This window comes from Haliotis rufescens, unplaced genomic scaffold (assembly GCF_023055435.1).
Source record: "Haliotis rufescens isolate VD_foot unplaced genomic scaffold, xgHalRufe1.0.p SCAF_2, whole genome shotgun sequence".
Taxonomy (NCBI): domain Eukaryota; kingdom Metazoa; phylum Mollusca; class Gastropoda; order Lepetellida; family Haliotidae; genus Haliotis; species Haliotis rufescens.
Window position 1 is genome coordinate 20372834 of NW_025963890.1, and position 23604 is coordinate 20396437.

Below are 23604 nucleotides of genomic sequence, written 5' to 3' on the forward strand. Positions count from 1 at the left end.
AGTGAGTTAAAATTTAACGTCACATCAGCAATATTTCAGCCATATAGTGACGTGAAATCTTCAGTACATGTTTTGATGGATACATTATTAGTTCCTATATAACCATTTATCGAAATTACTTCATATATTCATTGTGAAAATGTATGATTGAATCTCTACAAGGTACTAGCCAAATCTTAGCATGAGGGATGTTTGTCATTAAATAAGCTGCCTTCATAGAAGCTACAATCCTGTTTCCAGGGGCTCTTCAAAGTCATAGAAACAAAATTCCTTAAAAACCAGTTTTCCACCATTACATACTGTTGTAATACTCAGCAATAACAACTCATTCCACTCCCTAATGTGTATTTTAGTTTGGAGTATTTCCTATCTTGTACACGAAAAAATCCAAGAGTTTAGAAGTACCGTTCTTTGTATAATTATGGGCAATGTCTGCCGATGCCAAGAGTGTAATGCTGCGCTCCCTGGACTTGGCAGATTTGTCACCAACACCACTGGACTGGAAAGGAGAGATCAACGAGATAATCCACAGTGTTCTCTCACTCTCATACTCACACACTAGCACACACACAATGTATTATCACAGTAACCTTGAAAAAAGGTTTAAAAAATTAGTCTCTAGGAATATTACTCAAGAAATGAGTGCAAGTATGACATAGCATGATAAAGGTCTGAGTGCATGTTTAAAATGCTCCAGTAATATCCCGATACAGTCAAAGTTTCACCGGTAGTCACCCATCCTAATCAGTTACTGAGCTTGGGCTAATGCCGCATTATACAGTGTTCCAGTTACATCACAGCATATCGGCTTAATGTGTGCGGAAAGCCCACAGTGATGCAGGTCTTGACACTTACCAAGTTAGTGAAACCCACAGGTATGGGTATGGTGCTGACAAACCAAGAAACATAACACAAGGCTTTATTTGGATTCGAACCCACAATGGATGTAAATCTGCACAGTGTTTTGTTTGTTTGGTGTTTAACGCTGCACTCAACAATATTCCAGCTATATGATGGCGGTCTGTAAATAAATGACATGCATCAACCAAGTCAGTGAGCCTGACCATCAGATCCCGTTAGTCACCTCTTAAACCAAGCATGGGTTGCTGAAGACCTATTCTCAACCTAGATATCGAAGACCTATTCCTTAAACAGATACTGAAGATCTATTCCCTACATGGATACTGAAGACCTATTCCCAACCAGATATTAAAGACTTATTCCCTACGGGATCTTAACAGGTATCATCTGTATAGTGAAATGCAGGCAAAAAGACCCAAAAGGTTTTGGACAACTAACTTTGGTGAGAGCATCCTGTCCATCTTGTTCTGCACTGGCAGAAGCATTTTCAGCACTGTTGATGGCATCCACTATATCCTTGTAGGCATTGGCAGCTTGGACAGCATTAGCGGCCACCTGCCTTGTGTCTGTATACATCCTGGACGGAGAGTCAGAGAAAGGCATCACATCACTTCAAATTTGCCACATTCTGTGCAACTGATACCTTCACACAACCGAGTCTACATATCTTAGTACAATGCCTTCCAGGCATACATGACAATTGAGTCATTTAGGAATATCTGAGATCCATACCTTACTTATATTAGTAATCTACAGTCATGTCCCGTTAATCAACATGGTTGGTTGATTATTTCAGAGTATGAAAAAAGTAATAATTAAGTAGTATCAACGCTTGTGACCGAAAATCGGACAACTCTAAGATAGATAACGATTCAAACACGTAATAAAAATGAAATATTCATATTGTTATGTTACATTGTCAGCAGAATGTTTTCTAATCATGCAACCTCCACTGCTTAACACAAAATATCTGGTACGAGCTGTATGACTGATTCAAAATAATTTAAACAGTCTGGAATGTGCCAAAAAGCTCAAGAAAGCTTCTTTCTTAGTGGCTAATGTTGACTTCCTGTTAGTCATTTCATTGGTCAAAGCTCGCAAAAGGTCGTTCTGATGTGTCCTGTAATGAGATGTCCTCAGCGGTAGCAAGAACTTGTATCTGATATTAATGAGATTGAGGTAATCTAAGCATGTGATTAATCCTGTTTTGTTTATTTAAAGCATTAATTGTTTATTGTTAAGCAGGTTTATCTCTGTAGCCACTGTAATATGCAGCTACTAGCAGACTCTTCTCGCATCAAAACGTGGGGCTGTGTACTCACGGGGAGATGACAATGGAGTACGCTGATCACTGTGTCAAATTAACGAGACTGATGAGTGATTTTGGTAATTTGTTGCAAATTAAAAGGTGTGTTGGAGTCGGAGTGCGAGAAAGTCAGTTTAACGGTTCAAAATACCACTGATTTGATCGGTTCCCATCATTAGTGTTGGATATAGGCGATTATTGGATTAACAAGTGTCTGATTAACATGACTTGATTATAATACTAATCACCACAAGAAAAAATTCATTAAGGGTTTGAAAAATTCATTAAGAAATTGGAAAATTAATAAAAACAATTTTTTTCCTTTGACTGCGCCCCTCCATATGACACAGATTATATGTACTAAGTTTGAGATGAATCCACTGAATAGTTTAAGAGAAATTGCGTGGACAAAGTTTTCGGACGGACAGATGGACAGACGGATGGATGGATGGACGGACGGACGGAACCTTGGTATAACTATATACCCCAGACATTTTGTAGGGGGTATAATAACTGCACGATTGACTGCGTATTGCATTGCATTTTCAACACCCAAATCTGTTAACCACATGTTACATGTGATTAAAGTGTATTGGCCGAATAGAGTGCATAATATAGCAACTGTTGAGGACCTTTTCCCACAAAGCTATCTTTGCACAAAGGTGATTGTAACTTCCATAACTTGACATAGATCTAGCTGCAGTGGTCAGATCGCTTTGTGGAACAGGGACCTGCACAGTAATAAAATCAGGGGTGTGAGTCAACTCACTGGTCAAGGGCCTCAGCCTGGTCCTCGAGGTCATCTGCTTTCTGCATGCTCTGGTTGACCAAGGGCTCCAGCTTCTGAAGCTTGTTAGTCAGTGCACCCTGCGACTCGGTCATGCCGACAAAGGCTGTATCCAACTGGCCTGCCACATCTTGTAGAGCCTGAACAGAAACACTCTCCTTTTGTTAATGGATGATGGTGCTTATTGATACCTTTCAGATGACATGTTCTGTCAGTTTTTCATCTGACTCATCTCAAGTGAGCATCAATGGAGCCCACATCTACTTCAACAAGGTAACCTTTATTAATAATGCTATTGCATCCAGTTTATATGATATAGGGGCGAAAGGACAAAACTAAATATGTTTATTCCCATCTCATAATTTTACATGGATGGGGATTTGAGAATCATCTGCAATACTGGAAATAGTTTCATGGTGTCTTCAATGAAGAGGTTAAGTATTATGCCAAAAGCTCCAAAGTTAATTTCCTTCCTAACTACAAACTGTGACACAAATAACTGATAAGTCTAATGAAAGTATACAGCCACTAGGTGCACAATGGTTTTACTTACCACAAAGGCATCCTCACTCCTGTTGAGTGCATCTCTCGCACCACTAATCATCTCATTGGCATCATCCAACACGCCAATTATATTTTTCTCCAATGCACGGATGTCTTTAATGTCTTCCTGCAAACAAACTTGTTTACTTGCACATCACTTCTATCTCCAAATAGGTGACTAAATGCTATGTAACCTTACATTAAATATACAGAATGTCTATATATAACATACAGAGCAACAAAATATTGTATTGTAGAATGATTATGTGGAATAACTTTCTGATATTTACGAATGTGCATTTTTGCAATTCTCAATGCTGATTGGTCAGTTGAAGCCATATGATGTCAGTGCTTCATTGTTGAGAAAAAGATGACATGATGTCATCCATTGTTCATGTCACAAATTGATTATGTCATCTGAATAACAGGCTGCCTTCTATGAAGTTTCTTGGAAGGGTTGACATTTCATACTGTATTTTTGTTGTTTTTTTCTCTGTTAAAATGGCCATGACCAATATATGCAGAGACGCCAACCCTAATTGAAGCTTTGGAAGTTTGGAGTAATCAGAAAAAGAGTCATGGTAAGAGTGCCATGACATGATGCTGGTTTTCGTTTGACATTTTTGTTAGGCCTAAAATGAACACGAAGCATGGGTACACATGCATTGATGCTAGTAATGTAGCTGCACACACAAACCGCACTATTTTGAAAACAGGACGATAAATATCAAAATAAGTAGAAAAATGACTTCGCTTGCTTGTGTATGGTTAAAAATGACAAAATTGAATATCAATCCAAAGATATAAAAAAATGGACATCAACATCAAAAAAGTAGAAAATAGAAGCTCCACATTGTATTTCGAATACCTCAGAACTATGGATTATCTGTCACTTGTGAAAGAAAGCTTTAAGTCATGGCCAAAGGCTCAGTCACTCTTGACAGATAGAATTACAGGTTGAGTTTTGAGTAGGTTATTATCTAAATATACAACATAACACCACATGATGGCAATGTTTTGAATCTAAGCTACATTGGCACAGCCAGCCTTGATGTAAACTTATCCCTGAAGACCCAAAAATGCAAATCCCAGCAATGACAATGCCTAGTACAAGTAGATATGTCAATTAACATGGCCTAGCCCAGTAGCAACAGACGTGGCTATACTTAAACAGTATGGCACATTCCATGTTAACATTAAAAAGTTGAACAAACTCGCGTGACGCTTAGTCATAAATAAGTGATTAACGTGGCATAAATGGTGTATATCACATCAAACTTATGTTAAACTAACCAGTAGTACTGCCAGGTCATTGTTTTTCAACTGATCATAAAGTTCATGGGCCTTCCTGGAGTCAATGTCAGAGAAATGAGTATTATTCCGCAGATCGTTGTATCGAGCCTCAGCATCAGTGATGTTGTCCTGGATATTGTTGAGGAGCTCCAGCTGCACTGCTGCGGCCATCTGAAGCTGATCGGACCGGTTCAGGGCTGAAACAGGGAATAGAGCAGGGCTGGTGTACAATGTGTTAAGAGATTTCAACTGAGGAACATTTAGACCATTTGAAGAGAGAATAGTTTTACATTTTTAGCAATATTCCATCAATATCATGGCAGGGGACACATGAAATAGGCTTCAGACCTTGTACTGAAGTCAGGAACATCATTTTTTAAAATATAATAACAGCCAGCTATATATATCATGTTCAGTGACAATGACCTGTTACTGATCACTAACATTGAGATGAGTCTTCAGTACTTGTCAAAATAACTTGAACATTTCTGACCAAATAAACTGACAGTACAAGTGAAGCATAAAACAAGAAATCTGAGCATTCAAATTTCCACACAAATTAACAAAATACTTTAAACTTCCCAAAGTATATGGAATTTGCATTTGTGTTTCAATAAAGTTCTTCATTGAACTTGAATTCCATTTTTGACAATGCTCCATCCACACATCATTACGTCTTTCCTCATAACATTATACACTTCACAAGCAACAAGATCAATCTCCACAATATTGCTGGCTACACTGAATAAAGAATTGAATGGCTTAATTTCTAAAGTGCATCTTCTTCATACCCTTCTGTGCCTCCATCAGTTCCATGAGAGCAGATTCATTCCTGGGGCTAAAGTCTCTGGACACAATCTCCTGCAAGATGCGTTCTGCCTCTCGGATGTATGTTTCAATGTTGGCCACCTGGATTCCGGCCAGGATACGTTCTAATACCTGGTTGACGTCCGTCACAGCAGCTGAAACCAAGTCGCAGTTCACAACACCTCTACACAGGTACACCCAAACTCACTTAAGTTATTTAGGTCTATCAAACTTTCTCCTACCACTTTTCATTTCTCAGGAATATTTCCATGATGATGCGGTGCCTGTATATCATCTAGTGCCATGAAACTGACTGATGACATGTTATCTACAATTAGTTGCTTCATCATACAAGGTATTGTTTTCACTCTTATTCCTTATTTCCTGAATCTTTCACAGCAAACTGATATAGAAACATACCTTCAATATGAAAACAACCAACCCCAACATACATCTGCCTTGGTGACATTAGAAGCAATGGAGAACAAGTATTTGTCACAGAGTGACGAAATATCCCCCGCCTGTACACCATAGTACCAAATATGAAGACAATCCAGCGATTAGTTCTTGAGATATTGTGGCAACACCGTTTTCCAACTCCAAAAACAGATTTGCCTGCTGTGACCTTGAAAATGGGGTCAAGGTCACCAAATCTGACAGGTGTATGCGGTGTCTGTATATACACTATAGTTCCAAATATGAAGACAATCCAGCGATTAGTTCTTGAGATATCGCGGCAACACCGTTTTCTAACTCCAAAAGCAGATTTGCCTGCTGTGACCTTGACAATGGGGTCAAGGTCACCAAAACCGACTGGTGTCTGCGGTGTCTGTATATACACCATAGTTCCAAATATGAAGACAATCCAGTGTTTAGTTCTTGAGATATCGCGGCAACACCGTTTTCCAACTCCAAAAGCAGATTTACCTGCTGTGACCTTTAAAATGGGATCAAGGTCACCAAAACCGACTGGTGTCTGCGGAGTCTGTATATACACCATAGTTCCAAATATGAAGACAATCCAGTGTTTAGTTCTTGAGATATCGTGGCAACACCGTTTTCCAACTCTAAAAGCAGATTTGCCTGCTGTGACCTTGAAAATGGGATCAAGGTCACCAAAACCGACTGGTGTCTGCGGAGTCTGTATATACACCATAGTTCCAAATATGAAGACAATCCAGTGTTTAGTTCTTGAGATATCGCGGCAACACCGTTTTCCAACTCTAAAAGCAGATTTGTCTGCTGTGACCTTGAAAATGGGATCAAGGTCACCAAAACTGACTGGTGTCTGCGGAGTCTGTATATACACCATAGTTCCAAATATGAAGACAATCCAGTGTTTAGTTCTTGAGATATCGCGGCAACAAACAGGTGGGACGTACGGACGGACGGACGTACGGACGGACGTACGGACGGTCGTGAATACTATATCCCCCGCTTCGCGCTTTCGCGCGGCGGGGGATAATAACATTCCACCCATCAAATTGCAGCTCTTAAAGAGGGTGATTTGAAGGTTTTTTTTCAAGCAGGTCAGCTACTAACATTGGCTTACTCAAACAAAGTCTTGACACATTTCTACAATCAAAGAAGAAAGTATCTTTGAAGCCTTACGTATGAAAAATGAACACTCAACATAAATCCCGGTATTATTTGCTGAAGCATCTTACCACTGCCCTCCTGAGCGCTCTGAGCGATGACCCTCTCTATGTCAAAGGCATCTGTCTGCAGGGAGTCCACTTCACCTTCTAGGGCTTTAGCCTCCGCCATACTAGTCACTGCCTGAACACAAGACACAGTCACTGTAGAACATAGCGGAATCTGTCCATCTTGCTAACCATTAAGTCATCGTGCAATGGATGCCTTTTTGTATAACTGGTAATCTATTTATCTAAGTTATCGAAGTTACAATTCAAAATTAAAAGAGATACTTACTCGATTTAAAGTTGTCATTGCGTTTTCTCCTAGTTTTTCAATCTCGTCCACAAACGGGGTGACATCGATGGGATCCGTGTTCTTGTACAGGTTGCGAACTTGAGGCTGACAACAGAGAAGCAGGATTTCAATTTGAGTGAATGAGTTTGCTCTAGCACTTCTTTCAACAGTATTTTAGTTATATCATATGGTTACATATGAAGAATATGTAGGACATAAGGTTTCTATTTCACTTTGTGGTGTTGTAAATACTAGAATGTTTCAATGAAACTTAATGTTGAGAAAAATAACAGGCTACAATAGGTGCATGTAGGCCTAACGAGGCACACTTGACCACTAATCTGTACTTAAGACCAACTAGTTTAGTTCTAAAACAGCTAGAACATCCTTTAATACTTTTACCCAGATAAAAAAAATTCCAAATCATACTATTGCCCTCACCCCCTTCACAATATAATAGCTGCATAATTTACAAGAATTGAATCCAGGGAAGAAAAGATCTTCAGCAACCCATGCTTGCTGTAAAAATTCTACTTTTGGGATCGCTGACTTGGTTGATGCATGTCATTGTATCCCAATTACGTGGATTGATGCTCATGATTATTTACAGACCGCCATCATGTAGCTGGAATATGGCTGAGTGCAGCATTAAACAGCAAACAAACAAATACAAGAATCAGTAGGATAACATCCTCATGCAAGACCAGGGAACAAGCTTCTTACCCTGAGGTCAGCTATGGTCTGGTTGATTTCGGACAGTTTCTGGAAGGCAGCAACTCCCACAGACACACTAGCCAGCGTGCGCCGACTTACTGTGACGTTCCTGTCCATGAAGTCAAGGTCATCCATCAGAAGATGAACACAGTAGCCGCATTCTGACAACATAAGGCACAAGTAGTTATTCAGGCTAATCACAAATGGTCAGTGCTTCAGATTGTTTTCTCTTTGTTTACACAAACAAATGACCCTGCGCTTCTCAGCACTGTGAGTACCCTGGACCTATATTTTGGATACCTGACCCTCATTTTCATTGGTAATTGTCTACTGCCCCTTGAATACCATAATAATCTGCAGTTCCCTGCAACTTACAAAGAATAATCACAAAATACAATGAATACACAGCTGCCAGGGAAAGATATTAATTCCACACACAGAAGATGCAATACCTTGACATCCAACTTCTGGTATGAGGACCCATCTATCCAAGCACCTGTCACACATCTCCCCAGTGACACCAGGCAAGCACTGACACCGCCCAGTGTCGGCATCGCAGGTAACAGCTCCATCTCCCATACATTCACAGCCTGAAAACAGCCCAACAGTAAATGTATCTGTCATGTCATGGTTCCATTGTATGTCAAGTTCTTGGGGATGGTATCTTCCTGTATGAGCATTTACAAATGGTAATGAACCCTAGGGCCTAAATAATCCAAATAATATATATTCAAGGCAATATTTTCATTTTGAAAGATTCCAAAATAGCAATAATCATAACTGTTTCTGATAAATATTTGAACAAATAAAGTGATGATATGGCTTGAATTAATATTGAATTGCACTGATCAGAGAAAACAAAAGCATGAATTAGAATCAGTGCATTAAAGTGTACTATCCCTAAAATTATATATACTTTAGGCTAAAAATATTATTTATACTTATCCTGACTCATACTTATTGTTTATCTCTAATCATTTTTGAAAGATAGTGGACTGAACTGTATTCCTTGAGAACAGAGAAAACATCTCACCCAAATGCACCCCTATACTGCACATGCACAACAGAAGCACATGTCCAAGCAGGTTTACTCATCACTCTCTCACTTAATGGGACAGTAACCAGACTTCAATAAGTCTACATGAATACTGGATGAGTTTTCTGGTAGTAAGGCCTATCTTCTGTTAGGCATAGTTAATTGTTGTGCGACCACTAAGCACGTGAATTCCAGCCACATCCACACAGAAAAATCTAAGGTAATGGTAAGCAAAAACCGTATCCGATATCTACAAACAGCCTTCCATAATTGTAAGGATAGAGCAGTTTCCATGCAGTGCCAACGTTGATGCTATGGCTCTCACTTCATGTCGTTTGAAGGTTGAAGGGGGGCTGGCCTTGCCACTCTATAGGCTCTGAGGACTACTGCTCTCATCCAGAAGGAAATGTTTGTGCTGGATATTTCTGTGGTATTTATCCTAGATAACGGAATGAACAACCTTCTTAAGTTTTGACGTCTGGTGCCTTATCTGTTCAGGGAGATGCATAGAGCTTAAAATGGATAAATCCAAGGTGTCCTCAGACCCTAGAACTGATGAAAGTGGTGGAATATGAATCTGTCTGTCTGGCTGATTCTTCGGGAAAAAATCCGATGCATTTTGGCCGCTGTCAAGTCAAGTATGTGAGAAATCGATTGCATGAATTTCAGACATTCTAGTCTAGTAGAAATAATGTCTTAGATGAGTTAGATTCATTCATTTGCTTCATTGGTGAGGTGGTAGAGTACCACATTCAGATCTCAGACTGGTGCTCTGAATATCTTCTGCTGATCTTCAGCAAGGATGTAAGACCACTTTGGTGAACTTGATTCTGTTATGCATTGTAACCATGGAACTAATTGCTGCAACATATGTTGAGCCTCCTTTGAAATTCTTTGTACTTCACAAATGGCAAAGGAATTCTGCTACTTATGGTAGGGTAGTGTTGGTTGCTGTAAAACCTTTATACTCATAGGTCATGTTTATAGGTCACAAACTGGTCAAAGCTGTTTCATCTATCATCTAATAAATTCGTTGTAGATCTGCGAAGGGCTAGGGAGACTGCCTTGGCTGCTCTGCCAGAATATCTAGTAAGGTTGAACAGTATATGTTACATACGTGAAGTTCGTAAGCATCTGGGTTTTGATGAACTTGCATGATATGAGGATGAAGAAGGTTTTGCCAGTTTGGGAGTTTAACCGTTGGTATCCCTGGAAACATGACGAGCTCTGGTGACCAAGTCGTAGTCAGCCAGTAAATCGTGATCAAAAGCAGTAATAGGTATTAGTGCCGGTGGTCAGAACACATAAGGGTGTCACCCTTCCCAAGATATCACCAGGGCGTCTTCGGCTCAAGCTAGTGGGTCTGGAACTGGTGAGACAAATGTCGTTGACTGTTAGTTGAACCCGTAGATAGCTTTGAATCTTTGTCCACTGACCACCTGGCACCTGAATAAATTTTTCCTTGTGAGGAATTGGATTCCCAAGAATTTGAGGTCTTGTGATGGAGTGAGGTCTGATTTCTGGGAACTGATAAGTGAGTGAGTGAGTGAGTGAGTATTGTTTTACGCCGCTTTTAGCAATATTCCAGCAATATCACGGCGGGGGACACCAGAAACTGGCTTCACACATTGTACCCATGTCGGGAATCGAACCCGGGTCTTCGGCGTAACGAGCGAACGCTTTAACCACTAGGCTACCCGACCGCCCGGGAACTGATAAGACCACTAAGTCTCTGTTAATAATGTTAGAATACAATCTCCGAGTAGATGGACAACTTCATGTGCTTGAATCCCATCGCCCATGTAGAATGTGCTGCGTATCCCCTTGTTGAGTATGAAATCTACAATTGGTTTGGTCACCTGAGAAAACAACCACAGAGCCATAGAAATTCAAAAGTACAGGACTGCCCACTGGAAATGTTGTCCTTCAAACTGGAAAGGTAGGATGAATGGGGACATAGGCAAGTGTCTTGAAGGTCGATGCTTACAAGATGATTGTGCCGCCGTCTTATTAGGTGCTTCAGATGCGGTAGGTGAGGCATTCTAAACTTGTCCGTTTTTTAAGATATTTCCTGTTGAAATCTTTCATCTTGTATATTAAATGAAACTTTTCTGTTGAGTTCTTTTTGGGGACCAGAAAAATTGGGGAATAAAATACCAGAGGTAGGGCATCAGGCTGCACTCTTTAAACCACACCCTTCGATGGAAGGGTGTTTATTGCCTTTCCTTGCTTGGGTTTTAACCTGTCCAGATATATAATGGCCAATGAGGTGAGTGTGAGGGGTGGTTCCTCTCAAAGTGTTGGTTTGTAGCCCTTCTTGAGAATGTTGCTGACAAATGGATCATCTAGAATGTCCAAGTTTCTCCAATATCTGCCATCTATTGTTATAGGCTGATTACAAACGGCTGGAGGTGGAATGTCCTAGTTGGTTGTCAGCATCCCATCAATGATAGGCATGAGATCACCTGGATCCCCTGCCATGCATGGATTGGTTACTTGAATTTGTCTTGTGACTTACGAAGAGAAGTTGACTTCCCCCATCTGTGGGAATAACATCTGTCTTTAGCCCTTTGGATGCCGGAGAATATGCTTATAAACTGTGTTCTTTGTACAGACTACATAGAATTCATCATCTGGACTGACTTAATCAGCATCTGGTCCTCATAATCTTGGACTACCTCCTTGTCTGACAAAGAAGAGGCTTTGCATATAGGTCTGATCAAAGGGAGTTAGTTATGAGGCCCTGCCGACGTAAAAGCGTAAGGCTGGCAGACGTAGAGCTAATGTGGCCTGAGATGAACTCTTGGCTTTTCTTTTGAGCAATCAATGCAGAGAGAAACATCCTTAAGCATTGCCTCATTGATCATGAAGAAGGATCATCTTGTAGTGGTGTCAAGTTGTGATAACTTTTTATCCTCCATTTGGTAGAATCTACACTTCAAATCAGACATAAGAGTATTACCTTTGTCAATCTCTGCAGCGCCAAGAAAAAAAGGGTGAACGTATCTGACAGTGACGACTCTCTAGATGGTGATGAGATAGGTATCTATCTGCAATTAATGATGTGGATAAACGGGGGTATGATCTGTAGATTTTTACTCTTCTTCAAAGAGTGGCTCAAACACGTCTTCTTCCTGTAAAAGGAATGAAGTGCTAGGGTTTGAAGCTGAAGATGAACAGCGGAAAGTCTGCAAATTCTCTGCAGAGGAAGATGAAGATGGTGTATGCTGATTGGAGTCCTTAAATAAAGTGTGATGTTGTTCATTGCAAGTAAAACTTGTTGTGTAACATTGGTGACTATGTCGGGGTCCATAGTAGGCTGCATAAACCTGGCAGGATGTGCGAAGGAAGGTAGCTGCCCACTAGAGGGTGCCTGTGAAAGGGCTGGTGGCTGCATGAAAGTCTGCACCTCAGTGTAGATAGGTTGCGGTGTGAAGGCCTTCTGAGTGTAGGGAGGCTGCATGAACACCTGCATGAACCCTTGAGGCTGTGCGAACCCTCAGGACTGCATTAAGGCTGCATGCTGATGTTGTCTGTGCATGTTGGGATGCAGGCTTTGAAGACCCATTGTCAGCGGCATCAGTCTACTTTGTGATATTCACATAAGCTCAGACATGTTTACTCTTTGTCAGCATTGAATTTGATGAAGTTGATAAAGGATTCTTCTTCTTTGCCAGCGATTGTAGATTCTTCTTCATGATGCAGGCATCAGCAGAATATTTTTTCTTTGGCCTGGTTGTACCCTTTACAGGGGTGTCAAACACTTCAGCTACCCAGGGAAGCAGTTGCAGGTATTAACTGTAAAGAAAGCAGATTAGTAAATAATTCCCCCGAGAAAGTCTAGCTCTCTATCTTTCTCTGAAAAGGATGTCGGTGTGGTGTTGAGGATGACGCAGCTCAGGGATGATGCAGCTTGAGATGATTCCCCCCTCTTACCGTCCATCTTCTTCCTCTGTACTGCAAATACATATTCTGAAAATGTATCTCCCCCGAAAGGAGAGCAGGAACTACACTTCCGCTCTTTAGTACAGTGCTGAGGGATGCAGGAAGCTTTGCTAGGAAGGCTTGGATCACAAATGCTCAGGAAATTATCCCCAACCATTCGGTTGTTGCAAAATTGAGAGAGTGATGTGTAACCGGGCTTGATCATGTGCTTCCGGTGTGCAAGTTCTCTGGGAACACAGTTCAGGAGGTTTCCAGGATAAGCTAAAATAATTAATTAATTAATGACAAACCTTACAAGAAGTGAAGATGAAGGGGCTTTTTGGTATTTCAAGGCATAAAAGTGAAACTTTCTAGAAAAGCACTGAAATCAGTTACATAATCAATAGAAATCTCTGCTAAAAGGCATGTCCTTTGCACATGATTCTGATCATTCCAAACCATGTGTTTTTGAATAACTAACAAATAGTGATGATACTAGGTGAAAATGTGAGCATGTGCTGCCCCAAGAAGACAGTGGATGAGTCATGTTTTCTCTGAGCCCTGTGTGAAAGCTGAACATATATTTGATACACATGAAATATGCACTGACAACATCAACAATATAAAAACAGTTTATGTCCTCACGTTGACATCCTGAAGAACCATAGTTCCAGTAGCCCTGCTGGCACTGGTCACACTTCTGTCCAAGGACATTGGGCTGGCACTCACACTGACCAGTCCTCAGGTCACACTGGGGGGAGATGGAGGCAGACCCACAATCACAGCGGTTGCACCCAGTACAGTATTCAAACCCCCATGTGTAAGGCTGCAAGTGGAGCAAAAACATAACACAGGGTGGGAATATGTCAAATAGATATCTAGGATAGAGATTTTACCTCGCTGTTAAGGCAAATAAGGAAATCTGAACAATGCTTTACTTGATTTGACTACATTGTACCATATTTTGGCATCACTTAACATATTATTATCTTAAATTATTTACTCTTTTAGTTTCTCTTTGATTCTGCTTTCCTTCCAGTTATCATCAAGAGCCCCCTTACAAAGACATCATGGTGCAAAACTGTTGTAACACCCATTCTGTAACATTGATATGTCATGCTTACTTCAGTTGTAGTACAATCCCTTTGTGAAACTTGGTCCTCGACACAAAACACTATCTCTCTATGTTCTTATTATCTCTCTATGTTCTTAAACAAAATATTATTTCTCTATGTTCTTAAACAAAACATCATTTCTCTCTATGGTCATCTATACATCTGTGTTATGATTGGTTGGTTATACTCACTGCACATTGGTCACAGTCCAGGCCAATCACATTGGGTTTGCAAGCACAGACACCATTCCCATTGTCACAGCTTTCCGAGCCACATTGGTTGCAGGCACAGGCTACAATGGTAAACAGTCACCATCTTATAGCAAACAAGATATAGATGAGCAGTAATTCATGTTAGACTGGAACCTGTTAGGACAGAATCCCTGACTTCTGGATGACAACTGTCAGGAACATGACAAACAAAAACACATTATTCCATACTCCCGATTCATGAACAACAAAACTTTGTTAATCTTGATAATGTCACTTGGAATGGTATCTTTCATATTGGCAGGGTATCACTGCATTAAGTTATTAGAAACACCAGTTTGTTCTTGCACTGGTCTGTGATAGATTGATGGATAGAATTGGAAACATGAAATTGCTATTAAACATTAACATATATGTATAGGTCAGCTTCCACTTTTGCTGAATTAGGTTGGAATTAAGTGGCTCGATCATAGTGCCACCAGGGATTATTACAAGTTATGTTTCTTCTATGTCCCTCTTATTGACCAACCAGATTCCACCCTTCATATTACTTTTTTTTGCTTCAAACAAAATGGTGGCATCTACTGAAGATGATCTCATCACGTTAATCGAAAAAAACGTTTCACATTCCCTGCCTCACAGACAACCAGTGCATATGGATTGTAGCACAACACTTGAGCACTTTGATTAAAAACATGAAAAGATTTTGAAAATAACTGTCGATGCCAAGTTGATGGTACACATTCTTTTCAAAGCTACATCAGTATGATGATAAAGGAAGCAGAGGTACTTACATGCACAGTTCTTTCTCTGAATGGCATCCCCATAAAACCATTCCTGGCAGCTGTCACAGTAGCTGCCGGCTGTGTTGTTGAGGCAGATGAGACACTCGCCTGTGTATCGGTCACAACTGTAGGGGTCGTTCAAATTTATGTTGCCACTGCACCCACATTGCTGGCACCCCTCACCAACTTTGTAGGGGTTACCATAGTGACCAGAGGCACAGCTAGGGGTAGAAAGGGAAATGGTACAGATGAAAAAGGCATCCTGTCATTGAGCAAAGACAGTAAGGCTGACAAAGAATAAATAACACAATAGTACTTTACAACATCTGAAAGTTAATCAGACACTGAAAAAGAAAACAGTGAGGCAAACCAGTGGCTGTCGGGTGAGCTAAAGTGAAATGGGGTTTAACGTCACATCCAGAATTATGTGTGTGAGTGGCTGCTCGTACTAGTCCGGACTGATGCCGATTTATAGTGCTAGCCCTCTGAGATACCATGCTGCAGTTTAATACGAATACCCCACTCAGTCACAGTATACTGACTCCGAGCCGACCAGTCCTTGTTTAAGCCCCTTAATGCTGAGCACCAGACAGGGTAACAACAAGTAGCACCTTTTAACGTCTTTTGGTATAATGCGGACGGGGATCGAACCTCGGACCTTCCGCTCTCTGGGCGGACGCTCTACCACTAGATCACAGAGGCAGTCCCAGTGGCTGACAGACAGCACAAGCAACTATCAATGCATTCAGGGTACAATGACACATAAACATGTCACACATCATGACCACCCGATTCTTTCAGTTAGCTCTTAGTACTATGGGATACTGGGGACTTTTACAATGGTATCTCATATTTCTGAATTGATCCCACATTTCAGAATCCACAGCAACACCAAAATGTCTTGTTTCGCATATTATGAACAGCTGTGGAAAGTAGACTATTGCATTACATGCACCTACCTCTCGCAGTTGGGCCCATAATATCCTGGGAGGCACTCACAGAAGGTAGTCAGACCATTATCTGATATGACACAGGAAACAGCAAAGCTGAAAAGAAACAAATGTTACAAAGTAAAATAATTAGTTCATCAATAAACCGTTAACGCTGAAATCCACTGCAGGACCAGGTTCGTATCATGAATTACCTGTGTCATTAGCAGAGTATACAGGATTTTATGCGCTTGGGCGTGTACACCTCAAGACTGAAGGTCAAGGGGTGTTCAAGAAGGTTCAACTCATAAAATCCTGGACACTCCGCTAATAACACATGTAATGAATTTATCACTACATGTTCACAAGTGAGTGAGTGAGTGAGTGAGTATGGTTTTACGCCGCTTTTAGCAATATTCCAGCAACATCACGGCGGGGGACACCAGAAATGGGCTTCACACATTGTACCCATGTCGGGAATCGAACCCGGGTCTTAGGCGTGACGAGCGAACGCTTTAACCACCAGGCTACCCGACCGCCCCTCATGTTCACAAGACATATTTTAGGTGAAATACCTATGTGTGACAGTGTCTGATCTGCAGTAAGACTGCCAGTGGGTTCAGTATGGTAACTCAATGTGAACATAATTATCACGTAGTAACAAGATGATATCCTATGGGTTTTACAAGATGGTGACTGGCCAATCAGATTGCTGGATTGTATTATGAGTTATGATAAACCCCTAATCGGGTTTAAGAGATACATGTTCTAGTCATATGAAGAAAGCCATCATTGTGTTCATAAAACATGACTAAACCCTGCACTCATGATGCCAGATGTCACTCAATGTCCCAACTTACTTGTTAGATGATAGTGGCAGAGGACAAGCACAGATCTGACAACCCCCAACCGCTGGGTCACCAAAGTATCCAGTCAGGCATGCTTCACAATGAAGTCCTGTTGTGTTGTCTTGGCAGTTCTGGGAATGAACAGAATAATTATTAATGTGAAAAGGCACCCACACAAACAAATATTTTCACAAAGTTTTACACTCGGGTATTCTAATCTTCTTCCAACTCGTATATCCAGGAATGTTCTCATAACTAATCGTATTATGATCATTGTTTCTTCTTCATTACTATAGGGAATTTCTACAACTTACCAAACACTCTCCTGTGATGGGGTCACATGAGTCTGCATGTCCATTGCACTCACAGGGAACACAGATGCCGAGGTAGGGGGTGGGGCGTGATCGGTAGTACCCTGGTGCACATTCCTGGTAAAAAAGCAACACATGTCATGTTAATAATACATAGAATATGTTCAAGCACAGTATTCTGCTCCAGTGGGAGGCTAGATTTAACCACAACACTACAGTATTCTGCTCCAGTGGGATGCTAGATTTAACCACAACACTACAGTATGCTGCTCCAGTGGGAGGCTAGATTTAACCACAACACTACAGTATTCTGCTCCAGTGGGAGGCTAGATTTAACCACAACACTACAGTATTCTGCTCCTGTGGGAGGCTTGAGTTAACCACAACACTACAGTATTCTGCTCCTGTGGGAGGCTAGAGATAACCACAACACTACAGTATTCTACTCCTGTGGGAGGCTAGAGTTAACCACAACACTACAGTATTCTACTCCTGTGGGGGGCTAGAGATAACCACAACACTACAGTATTCTGCTCCTGTGGGAGGCTAGAGTTAACCACAACACTACAGTATTCTGCTCCTGTGGGAGGCTTGAGTTAACCACAACACTACAGTATTCTGCTCCTGTGGGAGGCTAGAGATAACCACAACACTACAGTATTCTGCTCCTGTGGGAGGCTTGAGTTAACCTCAACACTACAGTATTCTGCTCCTGTGGGAGGCTTGAGATAACCACAACACTACAGTATTCTGCTCCAGTGGGGGGCTAGAGATAACCACAACACTACAGTATTCTACTCCTGTGGGAGGTTAGAGATAACCACAACACTACATTATTCTACTCCTGTGGGAGGCTAGAGATAACCACAACACTACAGTATTCTACTCCTGTGGGAGGCTAGAGATAACCACAACACTACAGTATTCTACTCCTGTGGGAGGCTAGAGTTAACCACAACACTACAGTATTCTACTCCTGTGGGGGGCTAGAGATAACCACAACACTACAGTATTCTGCTCCTGTGGGAGGCTAGAGATAACCACAACACTACAGTATTCTGCTCCTGTGAGAGGCTAGAGTTAACCACAACACTACAGTATTCTACTCCTGTGGGGGGCTAGAGATAACCACAACACTACAGTATTCTGCTCCTGTGGGAGGCTAGAGTTAACCACAACACTACAGTATTCTGCTCCTGTGGGAGGCTAGAGATAACCACAACACTACAGTATTCTGCTCCTGTGGGAGGCTAGAGATAACCACAACACTACAGTATTCTGCTCCTGTGGGAGGCTTGAGTTAACCACAACACTACAGTATTCTGCTCCTGTGGGAGGCTTGAGTTAACCACAACACTACAGCATTCTGCTCCTGTGGGAGGCTTGAGTTAACCACAACACTACAGTATTCTGCTCCTGTGGGAGGCTAGAGTTAACCACAACACTACAGTATTCTGCTCCTGTGGGAGGCTAGAGATAACCACAACACTACAGTATTCTGCTCTTGTGTGAGGCTAGAGATAACCACAACACTACAGTATTCTGCTCCTGTGGGAGGCTTGAGTTAAAGACTGAGAACGGTGGAATTTGCTTCAAGTTGTTGCTAATAGTTTATCAAAATGTAAGTGACAGGCGGACATGAGATTTGGAATCTACTGATAAGGGCGAGGGGACTATGATGGCTGGAATGACCTCTTTGTTTATACACAGTGGGAGCTTGCTTTTGCTGCCTGTCTCCCAATCTCAAGCATCTCCCCACTGTTAGTCCTGCACCATGACTGTGGAATATATTTTTTTTATGAAAAAAAAAATTAATCTGGAAACCCATACAAAAGCAAGTTAGCCAGCTCCAGCTAGCTCTATTCCACAGCATAGGGAATTTTTATTTTACTTTTAGAGTCAAGAAGGATATTGTGTTATATAAGATTTCAGAGACTAAATGTTAGTCTACCCCACTGTCTGCTGTTAGCCTTGCTCCTTGTATTGAATGATAAGTCCACGGATGTAAAGTTGTTCTATCCTTATAATAGGCAAGTCTAGGTAATCGGTCAGTCTGAGGATGCAAGTCTGTTATAGGACAACTTATTATTAGCTTGAGTTAACCTCAACACTACAGTATTCTGCTTCACAGGGAGGCTAGAGATAACCACAACACTACAGTATTCTACTCCTGTGGGAGGCTAGAGATAACCACAACACTACAGTATTCTACTCCTGTGGGAGGCTAGAGATAACCACAACACTACAGTATTCTACTCCAGTGGGAGGCTAGAGTTAACCACAACACTACAGTATTCTACTCCTGTGGGAGGCTAGAGATAACCACAACACTACAGTATTCTACTCCAGTGGGAGGCTAGAGATAACCACAACACTACAGTATTCTACTCCAGTGGGAGGCTAGAGATAACCACAACACTACAGTATTCTACTCCTGTGGGAGGCTAGAGTTAACCACAACACTACAGTATTCTACTCCTGTGGGAGGCTAGAGTTAACCACAACACTACAGTATTCTACTCCTGTGGGAGGCTAGAGATAACCACAACACTACAGTATTCTACTCCAGTGGGAGGCTAGAGATAACCACAACACTACAGTATTCTGCTCCTGTGGGAGGCTAGAGATAACCACAACACTACAGTATTCTACTCCAGTGGGAGGCTAGAGATAACCACAACACTACAGTATTCTACTCCTGTGGGAGGCTAGAGATAACCACAACACTACAGTATTCTACTCCTGTGGGAGGCTAGAGATAACCACAACACTACAGTATTCTACTCCAGTGGGAGGCTAGAGATAACCACAACACTACAGTATTCTACTCCTGTGGGAGGCTAGAGTTAACCACAACACTACAGTATTCTACTCCTGTGGGAGGCTAGAGATAACCACAACACTACAGTATTCTGCTCCTGTGGGAGGCTAGAGATAACCACAACACTACAGTATTCTACTCCTGTGGGAGGCTAGAGATAACCACAACACTACAGTATTCTACTCCTGTGGGAGGCTAGAGTTAACCACAACACTACAGTATTCTACTCCTGTGGGAGGCTAGAGTTAACCACAACACTACAGTATTCTACTCCTGTGGGGGGCTAGAGATAACCACAACACTACAGTATTCTACTCCTGTGGGAGGCTAGAGATAACCACAACACTACAGTATTCTACTCCTGTGGGAGGCTTGAGATAACCACAACACTACAGTATTCTACTCCTGTGGGAGGCTAGAGATAACCACAACACTACAGTATTCTGCTGACCTCGCAGGAGGAGCCCTGGTAGTTAGGAGGACACTGGCACTGCTCCACAGAAAGTGCTGCATCCCCTTGCCCTTCCTCAGTGGCCGCTTCAAGCTGGACTTCAGACAGTCTACAACAGAGTGACAACCTTCAGAACAAGCCAGCAGGGCCAGATAAAATCATTTTTTCAATTCATTGTCCTGTATTTCTTCATTCCACACAGGGACTAACTTTCCCTGTGATATGCAAGCTGTCAACATCAATGCAAAAAAACATGTACAGTGAAACCAGACCAGTAAAAAAATGTTGGGAATCTATATATAGGATAGTGTCAAATAAATACATAAATTCAGAAACAGGTTGATGTATACGTCACTGGGTGCAGTACCATCTGGATTTACAATGTTCCCTTTGCTTGTATCTGTGCAAGTTGGACACTACAATGTGAACAGTGAGACGTGGAGCTGTACCTGGCTTCATCAATGAGTGTAAAGTACGAGGCCCTGACGTGTAAAGCCTGCAGGTTGATGAGGAGCATCATGAACTGCTCTCTTGTTACTGTGTCCCGGGTGTTGGCATGGACGAAGTTGTACTGGAACCACATAGCAAGTCATATAGATGAAATTGTATTGGAACCACATAGCAAGTCATATAGATGAAATTGTACTGGAACCACATAGGAAGTCATATAGATGAAATTGTACTGGAACCACATAGCAAGTCATATAGATGAAATTGTACTGGAACCACATAGCAAGTCATATAGATGAAATTGTACTGGAACCACATAGCAAGTCATATAGATGAAGTTGTACTGGAACAGCATTCACTGTAACCCTTATATAGTTACCTTAGATAGTTGGACAATCTCATACCAGTGCTTCAGTCAAGGCAGATCTAAACATTTATATTTACATTTGGACATAAACCAAAGAATATATATATATATATATCTATTTTAAATTATTTTTTTTATCTTTGTTGCTATGAATTGAAAACACAGGTTTGGAGATTTGTTCTCACCTCGAATAGCTGGACTTTCAAGTTGACTTGGGAGTTTGGTGCTGGCTGGTCGTTACTGAAGTGAACTATTGTCATGTTGTTACCCTGGAAGATAACATCATAAATATCAGATACTTTGCAAGATTAAGAAACATTATCTATTGAAGTAGCTCTTATTTAATATTTCTACATGGAATGTTAGCCAACTTACCACTAGAATCACATCAGACTTAACAAGTCCCTCCGAGTTTTGAGCTTCGTCGTCCCTTGGGAGGGTGAACAGTACCTGGTACATCAGGTAGCCACCATAGGACTTGATCTGAAGAAAATAATCACCATGGGTTACTGGTATATCAGTACATGCTAGAACATATATCATTTCATGCTTATGTCTGGATATTATAATCAGGTACTTATTGAGTTTTCCTGCATACACACACAATCCTATATATAAATAGTTACAAGATAAATATTGAACTAACATCATGCCAGGATGCCTATACAACATGTTCAAACACGTTCTGATATAAAATTGTAAAGAAATGTAGGAAAGGGTTTTCAAGCATAGTAACGTTTTAAAGGGAAGCTATTGTAAGAATGCATGTACCAATATGTTTTAAAGATTTCATCAACACTATACATCACTCCTGGGTCAGCATTTTATCCACAGTGTTGGTGATTGACAAGGTCATGAGACAATTACACCTGCAACTTGGACCTGCCTGCTGATGACCTACCTTGTTGCCCAGGTACTCTGGTGGGGCCACCCAGTATATGGCTTCATTGGGGTCAATGATGGAATTGGCTGCCTTCACTGCAATGGTGGATCCGGCCTCAATTACATCAGCATTCACATTTGTCACTGCCCAGTTGTTCATTTGGGTCACCTAAAAAACAAACAAATGTCTCTTTTCCAGGAAAGATTCTACTGTAGTTCTTCAGATACAAATATATTTACAGGATTCTTCAGTTTCAGGGACTTAATATTCAAGGCACCAATCATGTAGACAGTTTCTAACTCGCTTCTCTGCTCCGAACATATCATGCAATAAGAACCTACTAACAAGAGCTTGGATAAGACCCAGTCTACTAATTTACAAAATGTCTGCTCTGGCAAAAACTATTTTGATACATGTATCAAGCAATCTGATCATGCATACAATGAAGTTGACTGAAGCTTTATCTTCACTCAAACATATAAAAGCCAGAATGGGGGATGCTCACATAGTCAAAAAGAAATGTGAACATAGCGACTTGTAGTTTAACAATGGAGTTTTAGTATTATTGTCATTAAACAGTATATAATGTGACTAACCACGGGTTCGGATATTCCTATGGGTACCCGGATTCTACTCTGGACCCGCCCAACCTAAGTACCTGAGTGACCCATCCCAGCCCAACAATAAATCATTAAAAATTTAATCAAGCTACAGTCAATTTGGAAGTTCTTTGTTCCTGAAGTCCCCACTGCCATTAGTTGCGCAGCTCTCACCAGGTTCCAGAAGAGGGGGGAGCTGTCACAGTAGGTGGTGGCACCGAAGCAGAAGCAAGTGGTGCATCCGCGAAGGTTTTCCTGGTTCAAGTAGTATGTGTCTGCCGCACACCCATCGCATCTTGGTCCAGCAACATTCTCCTGCAACATAAATGACAGTGTGTTGTATTCTGGAAGACTTAAACTCCACATTTTGTAGTGTTTCCTTGAAAAACATGCTAGAATCTGAACCAAAACATTTCTACAATAAATCAAGATGTCAAATGGCTGTATCCTATGACCGATGAGTGAAACAACTGAGAGAGAGATTGGCTCTTATCTGATCATCCACGCAATACGGTCTGATAATTACACTCATGGAAAAGTCATGCAACTCACCATGCAATTTTTACAAGTTTAAGTAGTGAGCTGGTGTGCTCTCAAACCTGGATTCTCCAGGAGCATATCTAATAGTTTTAT

The 23604-nt window shown here is 41.2% G+C and overlaps 1 protein-coding gene across 1 annotated transcript in view; it reads right to left on the reverse strand.

Annotated features, from left to right (window-relative positions):
• LOC124138839 (laminin subunit alpha-like) overlaps nucleotides 1–23604 on the reverse strand; it is a 97834-nt gene that overhangs the window by 32398 nt on the left and 41832 nt on the right. Inside the window, exons 31-52 of the mRNA XM_046505723.2 lie at nucleotides 23146–23286; nucleotides 22391–22540; nucleotides 21865–21972; nucleotides 21675–21758; nucleotides 21122–21243; nucleotides 20673–20781; nucleotides 17404–17517; nucleotides 17102–17220; nucleotides 16272–16358; nucleotides 15322–15533; nucleotides 14510–14610; nucleotides 13849–14029; nucleotides 8696–8833; nucleotides 8253–8404; nucleotides 7530–7634; nucleotides 7265–7376; nucleotides 5582–5752; nucleotides 4791–4987; nucleotides 3508–3624; nucleotides 2937–3094; nucleotides 1300–1438; nucleotides 406–499 (exon numbers count right to left, since the gene is read on the reverse strand). Of these exons, the coding sequence (XP_046361679.2) occupies nucleotides 406–499; nucleotides 1300–1438; nucleotides 2937–3094; nucleotides 3508–3624; nucleotides 4791–4987; nucleotides 5582–5752; nucleotides 7265–7376; nucleotides 7530–7634; nucleotides 8253–8404; nucleotides 8696–8833; nucleotides 13849–14029; nucleotides 14510–14610; nucleotides 15322–15533; nucleotides 16272–16358; nucleotides 17102–17220; nucleotides 17404–17517; nucleotides 20673–20781; nucleotides 21122–21243; nucleotides 21675–21758; nucleotides 21865–21972; nucleotides 22391–22540; nucleotides 23146–23286 (2911 nt within the window). The remainder of the gene's footprint in view (nucleotides 1–405; nucleotides 500–1299; nucleotides 1439–2936; nucleotides 3095–3507; nucleotides 3625–4790; nucleotides 4988–5581; nucleotides 5753–7264; nucleotides 7377–7529; nucleotides 7635–8252; nucleotides 8405–8695; nucleotides 8834–13848; nucleotides 14030–14509; nucleotides 14611–15321; nucleotides 15534–16271; nucleotides 16359–17101; nucleotides 17221–17403; nucleotides 17518–20672; nucleotides 20782–21121; nucleotides 21244–21674; nucleotides 21759–21864; nucleotides 21973–22390; nucleotides 22541–23145; nucleotides 23287–23604) is intronic.